Below are 19,592 nucleotides of genomic sequence, written 5' to 3'. Positions count from 1 at the left end.
AGAACTTGGTGAGACTGTGTGTTCCTTTCTGGAACTCAGAAGAAAATGAACAGGGGGTGGGGGTGGGCAGTGTCTGCAGGAGCGGGGGCAGTGTTTCCTTTTTCACCGTGCCGGGGGAGTGGAGAGACGGTAACCGGTTCCCAGAAAAGGAAGAAGACCGCGGACAAAACAATCAGTGTCCACTTCTAGGGAGGAGCGTTCGCGTTACCAACCGAGCGTTCTAAACTAAGTGCCTGTTCTGTTCGAGGTACTGTGTGAGAGCCGGAAGGGGGGTGGGGGAGGTAGAAAAACCAGCCTCTCTAACCACAGCTGACAAGGGAGAGACAGGGCAATAACTCACAAGTAAGAGAACATCAAGACACATGACACAGCGAGATTAATCAAGTCCTGATGCAGCTAGCGTGCTGCACAATGGATGCAGGGATGACGCTCCGTCTGAGGTCAAGAGGCTGGGACGTGTGCCAGGGAGATGGCTCAGCGGGCCGTGGCATTTCCTGACACCTGGAGTCCAGTCCCTCGAACCCACACGGTGGGGAGAGAGAACCAACTCTCGCAAGGTGTCTTCTGACCTCCACAAGGGAGGGTATTCGTTTGCCCGCCCTCACACACATTCCTATGGATTCGGATGCACATGTATGTACAGGTGGGGATGCACATGTATGTACAGGTCGGGATGCACACGTACGTGGAAGCCCGCAGCTTGGGTCCTCTTCCATCACTTTCCATGTTATATATTGAGCTACAGTCTCTCCCATGAACCCAGAGCTTGCTGAGTCCTCTAGTCTAAGCTAGCAGACTGCTCTGGGAATCCCATCTCTGGCTCCCTAGCGCGGGAATTACAGATAGGCTGCTGCCACATGTTCCTAGCATTTATGTGGTGCTGGGGACCATCTCCGCAGCCCTGGCATCTAGAGTTTTGTCAACATTTATTTGTTGGTGAGGGAAGGTATGTAAATGTATATATAGTGCTCGCCACAGCCCATGTGTGGGGATTATAGGAAACTTTGTGGGGTGTTGGTCTGTCGTACCCTGCATGGCCTGGGATTGAACTCAGGTTGTCAAGCTTGGTGGCAAGCACCTTGACCCATGGAGCTGTCTCACAGACCTTTATTTATTTGTTTGCTGGTTTTGTTTGTTTTGTTTTGTTTTGTTTTGATGCAAGGTTTCTCTGTGTAGTTTTGGTACCTGTCTTGGATCTCTGGATCTCACTCTGTAGACCAGGCTGGCCTTGAACTCACAGAGATCCACCTGGCTCTGCCTCCCGAGTGCTGGGATTAAAGGTGTGCACCACTGCTGCCAGGCAAAAAAAAAAAAAAACATGTCTAAGGCAGGAATGTAGAGCACTTGCCTAGCATGTGCAAGGCTCTGGGTTTGATTCTCCAGTATTTTTTAAAAAAAAAAATTGCACCTGTGGCTGAGACCCAGCTTCCCAGCAGCCAGATGTTGGCTTCTGCTTTAACAATCTTGAACAAAACAAATGTTAGAAAAACATGAAGGCGGCAAGATGATAAAGCTCCTTGCCTGACCTTCTCTGGCCTGGCTGGGAGGAATACTGAGCCCTGCACAAGGAGGATAAAAAGAGTGCCTTCCTTGGCATGAACAGATTTCCTATTGTATGGCTTGTAGCATTTCTCCAGGTTGGCCAGAAGAGAGATTTGGAGGCCCTGGAACAAGGAGAAGAAAAAAGTACAGGACTCAGGTCTAGCATTCATGGCTCAGAAGCAGGGCAGCCTGGCTGAGCCTGGGAGGAGAAGGCAGGGGAAACCTCCCCATGCCTTGGCACAGGCAGACTGCAGGAATCTCAGTGCCTACCAGCCAGCTCCCATCCTTCCTAATTGTGGTCCCTCACTTCTCCTCCTTCCCCCTGATACCTCAGGCTGAGGTCACCTGTGCAGAGAGCAGGAGCTGCTTGGAGAAGCACTGACACCAGAGGTCACTTGAGCCGCAGCAGGCAGGTGACACCCGGGACCTGGCCATGAACATCCTTAGGGGTTTCTGAGAAGGGATTTGCCTACCTGGCTACTTGCAGTCCTCCCATCTTAGTTAGGGTTTCTATTGCTGTGAAGAGACACCATGACTCTTAGAAAGGAAAACATTTAGGTGAGGTGGTGGCTTACAGTTTCAGGGGTTCAGACCATTATCCTCACGGCAAGACATGGCGGCATGCAGGCAGACCTGGTGCCGGAGCCGAAAGTTCTTACATCTTGACTCAGAGGCAACAGGAAGTGGTCTGTCTCACTGGGCGTGGCTTGAGCATATATGAGACCCCAAAGCCCACCTCCACAGAGACGCACTTCCTCCAACAAGACCACACCCACTCCAATAAGACCACACCTCCTAGTAGTGCCACTCACTTCCTTTGGGGGCCATTTTCTTTCAAGCCACAAAACCATCTCTCCCAAGCTGGAAGTTAAAATTGGTTTATTCAACCTAAATAAAAACCAGAGAAATCTCTAAACATTAGCTTATTGGTGGGTGGGTATACTGGCACACACCTCTAATCCCAGCCCTCAGGAAGCAGAGGCAGGAGGATTTCTGTGTGTTTGAGGAGCTGCATAATGAGACCCTGTCTCAGAGAAACCTATCACAAAAAAAAAAAGAAAGAAAAGAAGTTACACTTTTTCTCTTTTAAAATAGGTTTTATTGAACTTTAGTGTGAGTGTGGTTGTGTGGGTGGTGTGTGTCACGGAGTGCAGGGGCACATATGTGCCACAGTACACACAGGGAGGTCAGAGTCATTTCTCTTCTTCCACTGTGGGTTCTGGGGATTGAACTTGGGTTGGCAGACTTATGGGACAAGATGGTTCACCGAGCCGTCTCACCTGCCCTTTCTCATCCTTAAAGAAGGACTCTTATCCTCCTTCCTAGCCTGAGATGACCACCATTCGTCTTCCCCTCTCAGGAGGTGGCCTTGCCAATAACTAAGTGAGCAGCTTATGCATCCTGTCTCTGAGCGTCTGCAAGTCCTGCCCTCTTCGAGCCTTTGAGAGTCAGAGCTGGATGGGCACTTGGGAAAGCCACCCACCACTCTTTAGCTGCTTTGCTTTTCCTGACTTGTTCAGCTCAAGCTACTGGATCTGTTGGAATTTCTGCTGATCACAGGCTTTGGAGGGTGTCTTAGTCACTGACCCCACTCCTGGTATTGACTTCTGTCTTAGTCACTGACCCCACTCCTGGTACCGACTTCTGTCTTAGTCACTGACCCCACTCCTGGTACCGACTTCTGTCTTAGTTACTGTTGGACTGCCATGAAGAGACACCATAACCAAGGCAACTCTTATAAAGGAAAACATTTAATTGAGGGCTTGCTTACAGTTTCAGGGTCTTAGTCCATTGTCATCATGGCAGGAAGTATGTCAGCAGGGAGCATGGTGGCATGCAAGCATGGTGCTCAAGTAGTAGCTAAGAGCTGCATCCTGATCTGTAGGCTGAGAGAGAGAGAGACACTGGGCCTGGTATAGGAGCCTATGGGGGCCATTCTTATTCAAACCACCACAGAGGGCAAAAAGGTTTGGGAGAAATTCATGGTTCCCCATCCATATGCTCAATTTGTGTGAGGGTTGTATATGTATGCATGTGCATGTATGGGTGAGTTGCATGTATGTAAGCAGCTGGCTGGGCAGCAAGCTCCAGCAATCTGCCTGTCCCTGTCACCAGGATTTTACATGTGCAAAGCCACACCCTGCTTTTTACGTGAGTGCTGGGACTCAAACTCGGGTTTTTATGCTAACTGAACTATCTCCCTGACCCTAAAATAAAAAAAAAAAAAATTAATTGTGTTTATGTATTTATGTGTGAGTATGTGTCTTGGGGGCACGTGCATGCCACGGTATGCATGTGGAGGTCAGAGAACAACTTATAAGAGGAGGTTCTCTCCTTCTGCCAGATGGTTCCCCAAGATTGAACTCAAGTCAACAAGCTTGATGGAAAGACCCTTTACCCTCTGAGTCCTCTGACAGGCCCTAGTCAATTTTGTAAAAAAGGCCCTACTCGATTTTGTAAATAAAAGGCGAGAATTTCATTAAACTGCAGAAGAGAAAGAACTGAGGGTTTTTTTTTAATCTACTTTTTCCTAGTAACAAGGCATTCAGAACCAATTATTACTAATTTAGTTTAGTAAAATATCATTCTAACAATAACAAAAGAACAACCCAATTAAAAAAGAAATGGACAAAAGACTTGAAGACAATTTCTCCAGAGAAGCTATACAAATGAAGACTGAGCAGATAAAGGTATGCTCAACATCACTAACGACGGGGGAGCAAAGACCGATTCACAGCTATTTGAACAGATTTCATTTAAGGGAAGAAGAGGAGAAGGGAAGAAACAAAGCGGTGTAAGGGTGCGGAGAACTGGATCCCTTGTATGCTGCTCATGAGAATGTAAAACGATGCAGTAGCCGCAGGAAGTAGTTTGGCCGACCTTCAAAACGTTAAACATAGAACTGCCCTAAGACCCCGCGGTTTCACCTCTGGGTATATATACCAAAGGGGCTAAGAGCCCCGACTCCAACAGTTACCACAGACGTGTTGGCAGCAGCATTCTCTACCCACAATAGCCAAGTGATGATGACATCGAGTATCCGTCGGTCACTGTAGATAAACACGGTGTGGTGACTACATGCAGGAGAACAGCGTTCAGCCTTAAGGATTCTAGCATCTACAGCAATATCAATGGACTTTAAGGACAGCCCACCAAGAGAAATAAGCCAATTACAAATCACGGATAAATAGCATGTCCTTCCATTGTAGGAGCTGCTTAGAATAGTCACATTCATGGAATGGTGATGTCCAGGAGCTGGAGGCACGAGAGAACAAAATAAGTTCATATTTGTTCATTTTGTGTGCGTGCATGTGTGCGTGTGGGCGCAAATGGAAGTCAGGGGACAAACTTAGTGTTGTTCCTTAGGAACCGTCCATGCTTATGCATTTTTATTTTCATGTTTTTACATATATTTATTGCTGTGTGCGTAGAAAGCACCTTTATCCACTAAGCCATCTCACCTGTCCCATCCTAGCTTTGGAGATGGAGTCTCTCACTGGCCTGGAGCTTACTGATTAGGCTAAACCAGCTAGCCAGTGAGCCCCAGGGACTCTTCTCCCTGCCTCCCCAGCATTCGGACTACGTGGATTCGAGGCTCGAACTCCGGTCCTTGTGCTCGCGCGGCAAACCCTCTACTGACTGAGCTGTCCTCCCAGCCCCTGAGTTAGTATTTAACTGGAGCTTTGGTTTGGGATGATGAATATTCTGAAGGTGGATGGTGGTGACGGCTGTGCAATAATGTGATTGTACTCAGTGCTACCAAACCATACATTTAAAATGGCCAAAGTCAGCTAGGTGGTGGTGGCATGTGCCTTTAATCCCGATGCTCAGGAGGCAGAGGCAGGGGGATCACTGAGTTTGGAGGCCATCCTGTTCTGCACAGTGAGTTCCAGGGCAGTGAATTTTTCCAGCCAGAGAAACCCTGTCTGGAAAAACAAAACAAAAGCACAAAACCAAACCAAAAGGTCAAAGGCCAAAGTAGCAAAGTATACATTTTACTACCATTTAAAAAACAAATCCAAAGGCAAATATGAAAGGGTGGGAACGTTGCAGCTGGTCGTACAAACCCTAATGCCTGAAGTTCAATTCCCAGAACCCGCCGTGGAAAGAGAAAACCAAAAGATGTCCTCGAACCTCCACACACATAGGTATGTACATGGACACACACACGCACACACAAAATAATAATAAAATTAATAGTAGATGATGCATAAAACAAAGAGTAGCTGCTAGTCCTGTTGCATGGTTTCTTGCTGTCTGCTGCAGGTCCCTGCAGAGGGCCTTCCGGGTGGCTTGGCTGTGGAATTCCTCTACCGAGGAGAATTTTAGGCAGGTCATCCTCACAATTGGAGAGGAGATGCTTCCGGAGGAGAGTTACAGCAGCCCTGTAGAATGTTCACTGGGGTTGGGGAGATGACGGGGTGAGGTCCCTGAGACAGGCTAGCTGTCAGAGGTTGTGGGGTGGAGAGGAAGTGGAGATATCAATAGTCTTCATGCTTCTCCAAACTCTCTGCGTCTTCCGGTGCCCGCCTTTGGGCGGGCCAAGTCCTGAGTTGAAAGGAGACAGTGAAGTCACACTCATTCCTTGAACCTGCCCGATAGTCTTCCCCGGAATCCTCCACTCCCACCGACAACGTCAGCAAGCTAACCCTGATTTGTGAACGTCGTCCTGTGCTTTTCCCTTTTCCTCTGCTTCCTCCTCATCTTCCTCCTCTCTTCCTTGTCTCCTCCTTTTCACAAAACGTCTTACAGTTATAGCCCAGGCTGACTTCAAACTCAGGATCTTCCTGCTTCAGCCTCCTAAATGCTGGAATTCTGGGTGCGTGCTCCCATACCTGGCTGCTGGAGTTCGCCCTTACCCAGTGGACAGCTCAGGAGCTGCCCGGGTTACTGATGAAGGCAGGGAGATGGGAGTTGGGGACAGTCTCCACACTCCCACCTCTCTCAGCCTTCCCGACACCCTCCTCTGTGCTGTCCCCTGGTCCCAGATCACTCCCCCTCTCCTGCCCTTTCTCCTGTTCACATCACCACCCGCTCACTCTCCGAGCTCAGCATACTCCACTTCCATTTCAGTCTCTTCACTGTGGATTAACAGCCCGACCGACCTATGGAGGAAGGCCCTTCCTTCTGAGCTGCCCAGCCTTGTTGGCTGTCGGCTCGGTCGCACATATTCCTAGGAAAGGCTGTCTCACCTATTTCCCGGTTTCCTTGGAAGGCTATGGTGTGCAGCTCATGGGAAACCTCTTCATAGACACGCTAGGTTTGAGGAAGCCTCCTTCTCCACTGGTGGGGTAGAGCTGCTTCTCCTAGGAGTTACCTTAAGGCTTCTGGAAGACTCTTTTTTCCTTAGTCAGGGCCTTATAGCTCAGGGTGGCTTTGAACTCCTTTTTTGTTTGTTTGTTTTAACAGAATAATTTTTTTTTATTACTTGACAATTTCATACATGTAAGCAATGCACCTTGGTCATATGCACCCCCAAACTTACCCTCCTGTTCCCCCAGGCACCCCAGCAGCATGTCCCCCTTATTTTCCTCTCCTTTTCTGTTGTTAATACAACCCACGGGGTCCAACTAACGCTGCCTGTTGGAATACTGATGGGTCTTGTGAACCTGATCTTACGGGGTGATCACAGCTGCCGTGAGTTCACGGGTACAATGACCATGTCATGTCCCCAAGACAGCATTTCCCAGCGTCCCTCCCCATCCTCTGGTTCTTCCTTTTCTCTCCACCCCCCTTTCACAGTTGAACTCTTGTTTTCTTTGAACTTTATCATTACTGTGCCGGATGTGGATGTGGAGTGTGGAGGACAACTTGGTGGGGTCAGCTCTCTCCTTCCACATTTTCCTGACCAGATGTGTGCAGCCAGCCCTTTACCCAACTGTGCCCCACCCCGCCCGTCCCCTGCCTTGAACTCGCTTCAATCCTCCTGCTTCAGTTTCCCTGATGCTGGGGTTACACACACAGGTGCCACCACGTCCACTTTCCCCCGAGAATCTTATTTTTTCCCCACTGGACTTGCACCTAAACTAGACTTGAAGCTTACCTAGGGGGGCTGAGACCCTGCTGTTAAGAGGAAGGAGCGCTAACCTCAGGTCAGGAAATACTGCTACTCCCCGGCACCTGGGGAGGCTGCCGGAAGTACTCCAAGTGGCTGCTACCGCAACTCTGCAGTGAACAGTGACCGGCGAAGAGAGGATCAGCCTCCAGGCTGCCTCTGGACAAGCTGCTCCCACTCTCTCGTTACCATCTGCCCAGCACCACACTGACACCTCCCGCGGCCTCTTGATGACAGAGCTGAGAAGCAGCAGCCATGACTGCCTCCCAGCGGCCTGAGCAGCCATCTGCTTTTAAGGTGCCCAGCAGCTCTGAGCTGCAGCAAGCAGAGACTAGCTCAGACTTCACCCCCCCAAGAGCCAGACCTGCAGCTGGTGACTCAGCATGAGGCAGAGGAGGAGAGGGGTCTGGGGGAGTCACACGGGGTGGGGGGAGTAGAAACTGGGGGCCCAAGGAGGCAGCATTGATGATAACAGGAGTCTAAGCCAGGCTGCTGAGTCCAGCAGCAATTCTGCAATCGAATGAATTCACAGTAATTCCATTAATGTCACTAACTCCTCTCTCTGGGTTTAGAAAAACAAATCCCTTACTTCAGGCTCCCTAAAGATGCAGCCCCAAACAAGATGCGAATACTATACTCACACGACCCCCCCCCCTTTCCTTGTATAGGACTCACCCCACCCCCAAAGCCCAAGCAATTCCGCAGGAGCCTCCAGAATGAGTGGGTTGAGATTTGCCTTTATTTCGTTTTGATTTGGGAGTGGAAGGCTGAAGCATAAAGGTGATGCCGACACATCAGGCACTGGAGTGACCCCTTGCACATGCAGAATACACAGATGTTCACTCGGGATCAGCCGTGGACTGACAGCCCTTCAAAGAGAAGGTCCCTGTCACCGTGAAAGCCTCTTACCCTCATTTTTATTACTTTCAAGATCCATAGCCACCCCAGCTTGCCTGGCCTTTCTCCGCTATTAGATCTTTCCACACCCTGGGCTCTTTTGTTTTTTAAACTCCCCGTGGGCTCAGAGCCTCACCCCAGTGTAAACATGCATCCCCTGGAGAGAAAGTGAAACCCACACAGGTTGCTGGAGCTAAGGCAGCATGCTTCATAGGTGATCCACCCGCGTGGAAGAAAGGCTGCCTTTTTTTCACACCAATGAGAGATGGGAGGGAGTGCTCAGCTTGTATGTCACAGTATGACCCTGGCCCCGCCGGTTCAGCTAGGCACCTTCAACCTCTTCCCCTTGGGAAAAAGACACCTGTGAGCTAACAACGAGAGCTCCCTGGGGACCAGTCAAACCACCATTGTCCTCTTGCTCTGCCAAGAGGATGTCTGAGGTTTGAAGCCTCCCCCCAAAAAAACCTGGCTGCAAGCCTCCCTAGCAATTTATGGGCCCCATGGAATGTGGTTGCTCCATGCCCCCAGCCTCCAGCCTCCCTGCATTCTCCCAGGGTAGCCATTCTCAGTATCTCTCCCCATGGTTGGATGTGGTGACCTGCCTTGGAGGGTGACAGGGGAAGGTGTCAGGTGCCTTTGCTCTCTGTCCTCTCCTCGTCAGCTGTCTGAGCATTGCTGACCGTGCGAAGCTGCCCCGGGGCTGCAGGCTTCACCGACAAGACCAAGCGTTTTCGAAAGGTCTCACAGAGTACTATGTACACAAAGGGATTGAGACAGCTGTTGGCGTAGCCCAAGCTGATGGCCGCGTTGTACAAGTAGACAAAGGTGAGCGTGGGGCGGCTGATGGACAGCTGGGTCAGCTGCAGCACGTAGTAGGGTGCCCAGCACACAAAGAACACCAGGCAGATGGCGATGGCGGTGCGCGTCACCCTCTTGGTCCGAAGCCGGATGCTGCGCTGCGAGGCTGGGGCCACTGAGGACGTCATGCGCTGCAGTATTTTCACGTACGCGGCGGTGATGACCACAAAGGGTAGGGCGAAGGCCAGGAAAAACTGGTAGAGAGTAAACCAGTAGAGGTCAGTGTCTGGGTTGGGCAGGCGGATGCCACAGCCCACAGCACCCCCTGGGAATGGGATGAGCCTGGCATACAGCCACACTGGGGTGATGCTGACGAAAGAGAGAGCCCACAAGAGGCAGATCACCAGGGTGGCCATGGAGGGCTTCCGGAATTTGGTGGAGGAGATGGGGTGGACCGTGGCCAGGTAGCGGTCGATGGCCATGGCGGTCAGGATGTAGGTGCTGGTGAACTGACTGTTGGCATCCATGGCTGTGATGAGGGTGCACATGGTTTCCCCAAAGTGCCAGACCCCATTGCCCATGAGCTGATGGATCATGAAAGGCATGCCCAGGAGGAAGAGCAGATCCACCACAGAGAGGTTAATGATGAAGATGTCCGGGACGTTGCTGCACCAATGTAGCTTGGACCTCTTCACCACAGCGAAGATGACTGTGGAGTTTCCCACAATGCCCAGCAGGCAGATGGTGCCAAACACAGAAGGCATAATGATGTTGATGTAGGAGACGCTCCCTTTGCGAGGAGGTGACCCTGAGGACAGAAGGAGCACGTGTGAACTGCCATCTGCTCTGGAAGCTGACAACCTGCCCTCCCCCCTTGCTGACCTCTCAGGATCCCTACTTCAGCTTGAGGTCACTGTGCGTCATCTCTGCCGTCCTCCCTCCCACGCTATTGTTAATTCTGTTCCTTACTCTCCTCCACTGCTTGCTGGTGAATACTCCTACCGAATTTTCTAGACCCACCTGTTACTCAAAGGACCTTCACTTCAGCTCAGAGGGCCAGGAGTCAAGACTCCCAGATGTCTGCTGAAAACAACTTCACATCCCTGGGATTCACCAGGAAACCTTGTCAAAAAACCTTGAAGGACATTCAAGAATGCACGTGTGTGTGTGTGTGTGTGTGTGTGTGTGTGTGTGTGTGTGTCTGTCTGTGTGTGAGTGAGTGTGTGTGTGTGTGTGGTGTTTTTCTTGTTTGTACTCTCATCTTTTCAGAGATAGCTGACCAAAGGGTTTATACAGATTCCTAGGCATATCTAAGGAATGACTGTGTCACTATGGGTGTGGGGTGTGTTTTAGGTTCAACAGCCCAGCCCTCTCCCGACGTCCTGATGGGGATTTCCGTGGGCCATGTCTCCTGAGCCAGGGCTTCCCCAGCAGGGCTCAGACTGTGTTATACCCCAGAAGCTTGAGAATTTTCTCCACACAAGCCCTTCCCCTTCCCCTTCCTCCCCTTCTCCTTCAAAGCTAGAATTTCAGGGCATTGCCGTTCTGCAAATGTCAAGAAGCTTAATTCACCAGAAAAGTTAATCCTCTCACGCCCTGTGAAGTCTTTTGCTCCCAGCAGCCTCTGCCAGAGGACAGCCAGGACCACTCAGTCCCCATTACCCCAGTGCGAAGCCAGAGGATTCAGCCCAGGGTAGCGGTGAATCAAAGAGCTTCCGCTGGCTCCCACATGCTACCCGCCCGCTCTCTTGCTTGCTTTTCCAGCCTTGATTTTTCTCCCCCATGCAAAGCCTATTTGGGACTCATCAGCAGGCTTTCCCCTGTCTGCCTCACGCCTCGACACCAACCCTTGCTTTTTCTAGATCGATGTGCCTCTGCCCCGTCTCTATTCCTCCCTAACCCTTCTGTCCTAGCTGGTATCTGCTCCTCTCCTCTTCTCCTCCAGGCAAAGCAGACTGCAGATCTTATCACCGAGAGCTGTAAGTTAAAGTTTCCTAAGCAGTTTGGCTCTGGAGGTGAAACCTTCCCATTTTCCACACCCATCCCGGAGGAGGGAGGACTCTAACTCCCGACTCACCGGCCACTGTGAGATTATCCTGGCCATCGGAGATGTTGCTGGCATTGGGGCCAGTGGACAGCAACGAGGCTTGCAGATCCATGCAGCCGGTGCAGGTCGCCTGCTCCCTGGAGTTGAGCGTCCGTCCACCCACGCAGGCTGCGGCAGCCTCCAGTGCCTGCCACCGCCTTGTCCCGAACGTGAGCCAGCCCTGCAGTCCAGAAAAGGGTCTTCCTCTACCGCCTGGCAGCCTCTGCTGCCTCTGAGCCCAACTGCTCCCCCACTCCCTCCTTCCCAGCTCCCACTGACATCACCTAGACACATTAACATTCGGAGGCAGATGCACGTTAACCTCTTCGGTCCCGGCTGCGGCTCCCACTCCTGACTGCCTGCCGAGCAGCCGCGAGGCTCAAGCAGCCCCATGCAGAACAGCCTTTCTTCTCACTGGCTCCTGGGGCTGTCTCCTGAGCTCACAGGGGTTGCCAAGCTCGCTTTACAGGAACCTCCAAGTCTCAGCAAGGGCAAAAGGGGGAAGCAACCGGCTGCCTACCCTGAGGAAGCTGGACCATGTGGCAGGGGTCAGGGGTACCGTTCCCAGTGCTGGGGACTCAGGGGCTAAGACTGAAGCACCCTTGGTCCTCAAGCACACTAGAGGTCACCTTAGACCCTTCCTGTGTCCTGGTAACTTCCAAACATCTCCTTGACTAGGTGGCGATTTCTAGCCCTTGCCTGGTGGGCCAAGGTGATTCTGGGCTTTCCACGCTGGCAATACTCAGGGTCTGGGGTACAGAAAGACCAAACTTCCCTCTATGCAGCTTCAGTCTGGACCAGTTATGGAGGTTTTATTTCCTAGTGCTCTGAGATCTTTGAGGTTTTGTCTGGGACTCTGAGACAATTATCAAAGCGTAAGAGAATAAGTCCACACTGAGATTAGCAATGGGCAGCAGCCTCCGCATGCACAGGCCTTAGGGAATTTTCTGCAGAGGTCCCTGCTGCCAGCTCCAGGAGAGTCATAATAAACCGCAGTCACCACACCAGGACCAGATGCAGAGTCTGACTCCTTGGCTGCCATGGTTGCCTGTTGACCCTTATTAATGGACACAGAGGCACAGAGAGAAACCCCTACAGCTCCCTTGAGTTCCAGCCATTCTCTTCCTTTGGACATTGGACATTAGCATGCCTAGTTCTTCAGGCTAAGCTGTTGTTCATCCCTACCAGCTATTACAGCGCCTCTTTCTTGGCCTCTTGGTTCACCAGCATGAAGAGCTTAACCAAAGCCGGATAGGGGCTGAGGATGTACAGCTCATTTATTTGGTAGAGTGCTTGTCTCACAGGCAGAAGCCCAGGGTTCCCTCCCCTGCACTCATAAAACGGACATGGTGCATGCCACCAATTCCAGCACTTAGGAGGCAGAGGCAGGAGGGTCAGAATGTCAGGGCCTGCTCCCCCTCATCCCCACCCCACCCCCCACAAAATCAGATGGTGGTTTAGCCACAGCTGCAGTGGATGGTTAGTACATCTCTGGTGGAGTGTACCCCAACTCTGCGATGACCCCAGACCTACATGTCCCTTGTGGAGTTAGTGAAGGGGATGCTGCAGGGGTCTGAATGAGAATGTCCTCCACAGGCTTGGTCTCCAGTGGGTGGACCTTGTTTGGAAAGGATTAGGAGGTGTGTCACTGGAGGTGGTTTTGAGGTTTCGAAAAAACCCATGCCTCAGTTCCAAATTATCCTCATCCCACCCCCACCCTCACTCCCCACCCCCCTCCCCACCACACCCCTACCCCCCCTCTCCCCGCTTCTGCTTGCAGACCAGGATGTAGCTGTAGCTGCTCCTGCTACCACACCTCTGCTCCACCATCACGGACTCTAACCCACTGAGAGCGTAAGTCCAAACTAAACACTCTCTTCTCTAAGTTGCCTTGATCGTGGTGTCTCAACAGCAATAGAAAGCCAAGACAGGTGCTGGCTGAGCTTCCCTGGAGGACGGACTGGTGTGTCCTTCAGCCTCCCGTGGTCAATCCCACTCCAGCATCGCACTTCTCTGAGTCTTCTGACTCCTCTCTCAAAACTCTGCCAAGCGCCAGAGGCCAGTGGAGAGGATCAGTGGGGAGTTGTTGTTGGATGGGTGCAGAGTTTCTGTGTACGCAGTGGGAGAGAACTTCTAGAAACAGATGGTAATAATGGTCGAGTGGCGCTGTGCGTGTACTTAATACTGCTGAACTTGACACTTGCCCATGGTTAGGGGAGTGTGAGTGTATCTCAGTGGGAGACTGCTTGCCTGGTATGTTCAAGGCTCCTGGGTCCAATCGTCAGCAACACACACACAGAGTTAACATGGCCCATTTTATATTATGTACATTTTACCACAATGTTAAAAAATTAATGGTAAATGTATGCATACAACCTAACAGCCATGTTAGGACACTCAAATTCTGCCAAGGTGGCACTAGCCCCTTTGTAGTGTTACTGGAGGTCACTTCCTGGAGCCATCCCCGAACTATTTTAGCACTGGCTCCAGGGGTCCTTCCAGGTTTCTTCCAGCCCGTGTAGTAGGGACATCCCTGCCAAGAAATGCTCTCCTGTTATTGTTTGTTTCTGCTATTGGGGGCAGGGAGCATCACCCGGGTCCCAAGTAAATCACACACGAAAGCTTATTCTTAATTGTAAATGCCCCAGCCTTAGCTTGGCTTGTTTCTTGCCAGCTTTTCTTAAATTATCCGGTCTATCTTTGGCCTTGGGGCTTTTTCTCTATTCCTGTATACCTTTCTTTCCTTCTTACTCCATGTCTGGTTGGGTGACTGGGTGGCTGGGTGGCCGGTCCCTGAAGTCTTCCTCCTTCCTCTCTTGTTCTTTGATCTTTTCTCCCAGATTTCTCCTTCTATAGATTCTCTCTGCCTGCCAGCCCCACCTATCCTTTCTCCTGCTTTGCTATTGGCCATTCAGTTCTTTACTGGACCATCAGGTGTTTTAGACAGGCACAGTAACACAGCTTCACAGAGTTAAAAAATGCAATGTAAATAAAATAACACACCGTAAATAATGTTCTCCAACACTGTCCTTTTGATTATACATTTGTGCCATGTCCTAGCACCATGAAGGTAATTCCTATACACGCTCCAATTATTTTTTCCAGTCCATAATAAGAGAATACTGGTGCAGGGGGGGCCATATCTACAAATAATAATGTCCTCTTGCAAGGTATAATCTCAGTTGAATCCTGTCATCATTTCCAAGCAAGGGCAAGCTGCTCTCCTTATAAAAAAGTGACAGGGGATGGTTGTATCTGCTGGTCTGGAGTGTTCAAGGAGTTAGGGGAAGCTGTTTCCAAATTCATCCAGATGTCCCCTCCTAGACTTCGGGGTTCCACTCCTTACCATCAAAGATCTGCTGAGGCTGTACATACTCCATGTTTTTTGCACCTCAGCTACCCTTGCAATTAGACTCTGGGTCTTACTTTCAACACAGGCTGCTCTGCTGCTGCAGAAGATGGCGGTCTCCTTGACTGCTGCTCTGGAGGCCTCCCGGCTTTCACTGTGTGTCATGAATTGACAGACCCCTCCATCTTCTTCCTCCTAGGCTTCCACAGCAGGTCCGTCAACCTCCTGAACCCACAGCTCCTTCACCACTCTTCTGGAGAGGCTGCCTCCTTCAAGCACCTCCTTTTTTACTGGTCTGCATCTCAGTCAACCACAAGTAAGACTCTTGTCACTTTGATGTCACTGCCAGGCTAGGGCTAGTCAGCATCTTGTCCACCACCAGCAGCGGCACCCTTCGGGACAGCTGGCTGGTAACTGACGTCTTCCAGCATCTCCCCTTGGAGGATCCATCTCCGGCTGTGACTCCTAGAATTCATTTTCTCAGTTTGGTTTCCTCTGAAAACACAGTCTTAGACACAGACTCGTGTGTGTGGAAATTCATTCTTGGTGTGAGTCTAAGGAGCATGAGTGAGTGGATCGGATGGGTGAGGAACTAGAATAAGTGAGCCAATAGGAGCTAGGACTGAGTTTATTGCTATGGACCGTGGGAACTCCACTTCAGAATTGCTCAGAGGGGTGAGGGTTTAGTTAAGTGGTATAGTACTTGTGTGGCATGGCCCTGGGTTCAGTCCTCAGCATCACACACACACACACACACACACACACACACACACACACACACACACAGAATCTCTAAGGATTAGTCACCTAAAGTACCAAAAGTTGGATTTATATTGACTGATTCTTGTTCCTATTGGTTGAGACTTCTCCTGGGACACTGAGCCCGCCCTTCTGAACTGTTTATGCTAGATCTGAAAGTCTCTAGTGCAGTGATTCTCAACCTGTGGGTCACAACCCCTTTGGCAACCCCCTATCTCCAAAAACATTTACATTATGATTCACAACAGTAGCAAAATTATGGTTATGAAGTAGCAATAAAAATAATTTTATAGCCGGGCAGTGGTGGCACATGCCTTTAATCCCAGCACTCGGAGGCAGAAGGCAGGCGGATCTCTGTGAGTTCGAGGCCAGCCTGGGCTACAGAGTGAGGTCCAGGAAAGGCACAAAGCTACACAGAGAAACCCTGTCTCAAAAAACAAAAAAACAACAACAACAAAAAATTTATAATTGGGGGTCACCACAGCATGAAGACCTATATTAAAGGGTCGCAGCATTAGGAAGGTTGAGAACCACTGGCCTAGCATATCAGAGAAGTCTAGGGCAGAAAGCAAATAGATAGAATGGAAGACACTACAGGCACAAGATGAATTAGGCTCATTCAGCAGTCCTTAATAGCCAAACTCGAAACCAGAGGTGGCCCAGGAGAATGTGACAAGGATCTCAGAGGTTTCTGATAGAGACCTTTTTAGGGCTGGCCATGTCTACTGAACCTGCACGTGTATTTCTTTAGATCCTCCCAGCTACTCCCGGCCCAAATGCTCACCATTTCTGCAGCAGCCAGTCTGCTCAGTCCCCACGGAGTACAGATGTCAGTGCATCACAGCACAGGCAGGGTCTACTGGTGCTGCATCGCAGACGTGCTGCGTGCCCCTTTCCCCCTCTGTCCAGGGTGCTCTCCATTTCTACAACAGCTTAGAAAACGGGAACCCAGAAACGTTCCAGCCACCTAGAAAGCAGGGACAGTTAGTGCTTCTTGAGGCACATCTTTGCTCAATATGGGATGAAAGTCACAGATAGGCCAGGTAGAGTGGCGCACACCTTTAATCCCACCACTCGGGAGGCAGAGGCAGGTGGATCTCTGTGAGTTCGAGGCCAGCCTGGGCTACAGAGTGAGATCCAGGACAGGCTCCAGGCTCCAAAGCTACACAGAGAAATCCTGTCTCGAAAAACCAAAAAAAGAAGAAGAAGAAGAAGAAGAAGAAGAAGAAGAAGAAGAAGAAGAAGAAGAAGAAGAAGAAGAAGAAGAAGAAGAAGAAGGAGAAGAAAGAAAGTCACAGATAGTTGGTTTCTCCTTGTTCCCTCAGGATATGTCATCAGAGGCATTTCTTCTGACCTTTCAGCAGTTCAGGGTCACTTGGCATGACGGCCACTGGAAATCCTTTCACCAAGTCTCCCGATGTCCTGCTTGCCCCTTTTTCATTCCTGATTCCTAAGATCGCACTTCCCAGTAGAACACCCAGATGCCCCTTAGTCTCAGACTCTTTTTTTCCCCGGGGATCTGAGAGGGTGTGTGACTCACTACTACCAATGGTAGTCAAGGGGAATGGTGGAGTGCCAGCCATTTGGCAGAGATTTCCTGCTTCTTGCAAAGACAACGTGAGGGAATTATGTCCTTTGCTTCCTCTGAACTTTGTTGTGGCTGGAGGTGCCTCCTGGAATGCCTCCAGCAGGTGAGATGATGCGTATTGATTGGATCAATCAGGGTGTCTGGAGGAAACAGAAGGAACACGTGGAAAAGCAGAGAGACTTTAATAAAGGGCCTGTCTGTTTGCCAAGGTTTGGGTACCACTAAGGGGGAGTCCATGAAGGATGCTGCAGCAGCGTCTGGGGCTAGCAACAGCTGGATGCTATTCCTATGTGTAGGCCTGAGCTGGCCAGCTAGCAGAACCCAGAGAAGAACTGCCAGGCAGGCATGCAGTGAGCAGGAGATGTAAGGAACACTAAGCGGAGCTCTCTGCCTGCCTGCCTTCTGATCTTTCCCTGTTGATGCAGTCCGAAAATCATCCTGCTGGGGCCCAGTGCAAAGTAGATGAGGACAGAAAGCGGATCCTAAGGAGCAGATGGAAAATTAACCCAATAGGCTAGGGATGTAGCTCAGTTGGGAGAGTACTTGCCTGGCATTCAGGAAGCTCTAGGTTCGCTTCCTAATAGAGCATCTATTTGGGAGTAGTGGTGTACCCCTGTAGTCCCAGCATTTGGGGAGACAAGAGAATCAAAAGTTCAAGGTCATCCTTAACTGCACAGTCCATTTGAGACCAAACTGAGATATGAGAGACCTTGCCTCAAAAATAAACAAATGAGGGGCTGGAGAGATGGCTCAGTGATTAGGAGCACTGACTGCTCTTCCAGAGGTCCCAAGTTCAGTTCCCAGGACCCACGTGGCAGTGCATAACTGTCTGTAATTCCAGTTCCCAGGACCTGGTACTCATGGCAAAACACCAATGCACATAAACAAACAAATAAGAAACTTAGTGCCCAGACACAGGAAGAGAGAGGCAAGTTTTATTATTAATCCTTGAAACAAGAGAGTTCTACTATCTTTGTGTGACAGATGAAGAAGTGGGGTGCCACAAGCATGGGTTTGCTCAGGGCAGAGGCTGAGATGGAGAGCAGGGTAAATAGTGTACCTGGGAACAGAGGAAGGGAAGTCACAGGACAAGGGCCGTAGACAGCGATGCAGGCTCAACAAGAAAGCTGACAATTGAGCAAAATCTCCAGAGAAAAGCTGTCCAAGGTCAGATAGAAATGCCTGGGTGCCTAAGCTGCCGTATCCTGTCCATGGCTGAGATCCACCCCAAAATGAGCCTGAGTCCTAGCTGAAAAGCCGAGGCAACATTCCTTGATAAACAAAATAGAGAATTATCATATGACCCAGCAGCCCCACTTCTGGATTTATATCCAAGGGCAAAATGACTTATCTCAAAGAGATATCTGCTCCCTGGGTTTATTGCAGCACTAATCAGAATGAGCAAGATATGGAGAGTGTCCATCTACAATATATATCAGATATATACATACACATACAATATATATACAGATATATGCACTCACAATATAGACAGATATACAACATATGTATACACACATGTATGTGTATATATGTGTATGTATGTATGTATGTATGTATAATATATATAATATATATATAATATAACTGTAATGCATATGAACACACTGCAATGCAACTCAGCCTTTATGAGCAGGGAAACTGTCACAACACAGATGAACCTCATTACATGTAGCAACCATATGAGGTTTATAGAACAGACGATAGTGTGATGGTTACCTGAGGCTGAGGGCCGGGGAAATACTGGTCAAAGAATACAATGTCACAGGCAGAGTGCCTCCGAGGCTTGATGTAACAATTCCACATGGAAGACTATACATGACATAAAGTTACTTTGTAGCTGTAAATGTATGCAGTTGTAACTTGCCAATATTACTGCTTAAGCAAAACAAATCAGAGGCAGAACCAGAAGGGACATGAGCCAGAGAGCTGAACCTACTCCCTGTAACTGAGCAACAAGTCCTTTTTCTTAGTGAAATCCCAGTGGCAAAGTTGTCATTTTTTGCTGTAGAAAGGCTCAGATGAGTTAAAACCTCATCTAATTCTTAAAGATTATGGCTCCTTCCACCCACTTGGAAGACTCTGGAGGAGCACGAAGACACTGGGAAGATGCGGGAGGCTTGATGCATCGAGAGAGGAAGGACGGCTGAAGAGACTTCACCAGCGCAGTGTGGAGCTCTGCCTCCAAGTCTCAGCCCCGCTATTGTTCAGCAGAGCCAGGACCAGCAGCTTATGTTCCACCTTGTTCGTGGACACAAAGGGCTGATGACCGTGCTCCAAGGTTTGGGTGAACGTGCAAAGGTAACAGGGTGTTCCTGGCTTTGCCGAGTGTAATTTTAGGAGCAGCGTGAAGCATCTTCTCACAGATGTCCCTAGATTTGCGTTCTTGCCTGCTCACCAAGCATGCTGCAGGCCAGAGAGTCTAACCGCTTCCCCAGACAAGGAGTTTGGAGCTAGAGCTTTATAATTGGCATCATCCAAATGTCTGGATAAGGCTCCTTTGCCTCCAGTCTCCTCC

The 19,592-nt window shown here is 50.0% G+C and overlaps 1 protein-coding gene and 1 long non-coding RNA gene across 3 annotated transcripts; one reads left to right on the top strand and one right to left on the bottom strand.

The window, feature by feature from the left end:
- Positions 1-93: 93 nt before the first annotated feature.
- On the top strand, positions 94-15,245 carry LOC121824312 (uncharacterized). The gene is made up of 2 exons (XR_006066147.2): positions 94-247; positions 14,927-15,245. It is a non-coding gene; the product is annotated as an uncharacterized LOC121824312 (long non-coding RNA).
- Mchr1 (melanin concentrating hormone receptor 1) lies at positions 8,315-11,789 on the bottom strand. Of its 2 annotated transcripts, none has more exons than XM_006979184.3 (2): positions 11,370-11,789; positions 8,315-10,100 (listed from the first exon to the last, which is right to left on the bottom strand). In XM_006979184.3, the coding sequence occupies exons 1-2, from the start codon at positions 11,449-11,451 to the stop codon at positions 9,121-9,123; spliced, it is 1,062 nt and encodes a 353-aa protein (XP_006979246.1). In that variant the 5' UTR covers positions 11,452-11,789; the 3' UTR covers positions 8,315-9,120. The 2 variants fall into 2 exon arrangements, with proteins under 2 accessions (XP_006979246.1, XP_076412504.1); XM_076556389.1 differs by lacking the exon at positions 11,370-11,789 and adding an exon at positions 10,313-10,783.
- Positions 15,246-19,592: the final 4,347 nt, after the last annotated feature.

The sequence above is a fragment of the Peromyscus maniculatus genome, chromosome 20 (assembly GCF_049852395.1).
Source record: "Peromyscus maniculatus bairdii isolate BWxNUB_F1_BW_parent chromosome 20, HU_Pman_BW_mat_3.1, whole genome shotgun sequence".
In the NCBI taxonomy this organism is placed as follows: domain Eukaryota; kingdom Metazoa; phylum Chordata; class Mammalia; order Rodentia; family Cricetidae; genus Peromyscus; species Peromyscus maniculatus.
Note: the sequence above shows the minus strand (reverse complement) of the source record. Positions and strands in the feature narration are given on the sequence as shown.

Bases quoted from the DNA above. Each gene is read 5' to 3' on its own strand.
- Mchr1 (XM_006979184.3), bottom strand. From the start codon at position 11,451: ATGGATCTGCAAGCCTCGTTGCTGTCCACTGGCCCCAATGCCAGCAAC. The intron at 10,101-11,369 runs GTGAGTCGGGAG...TTCTGTCCTCAG, and splicing joins GGATAATCTCACAGTGGCCG to GGTCACCTCCTCGCAAAGGG.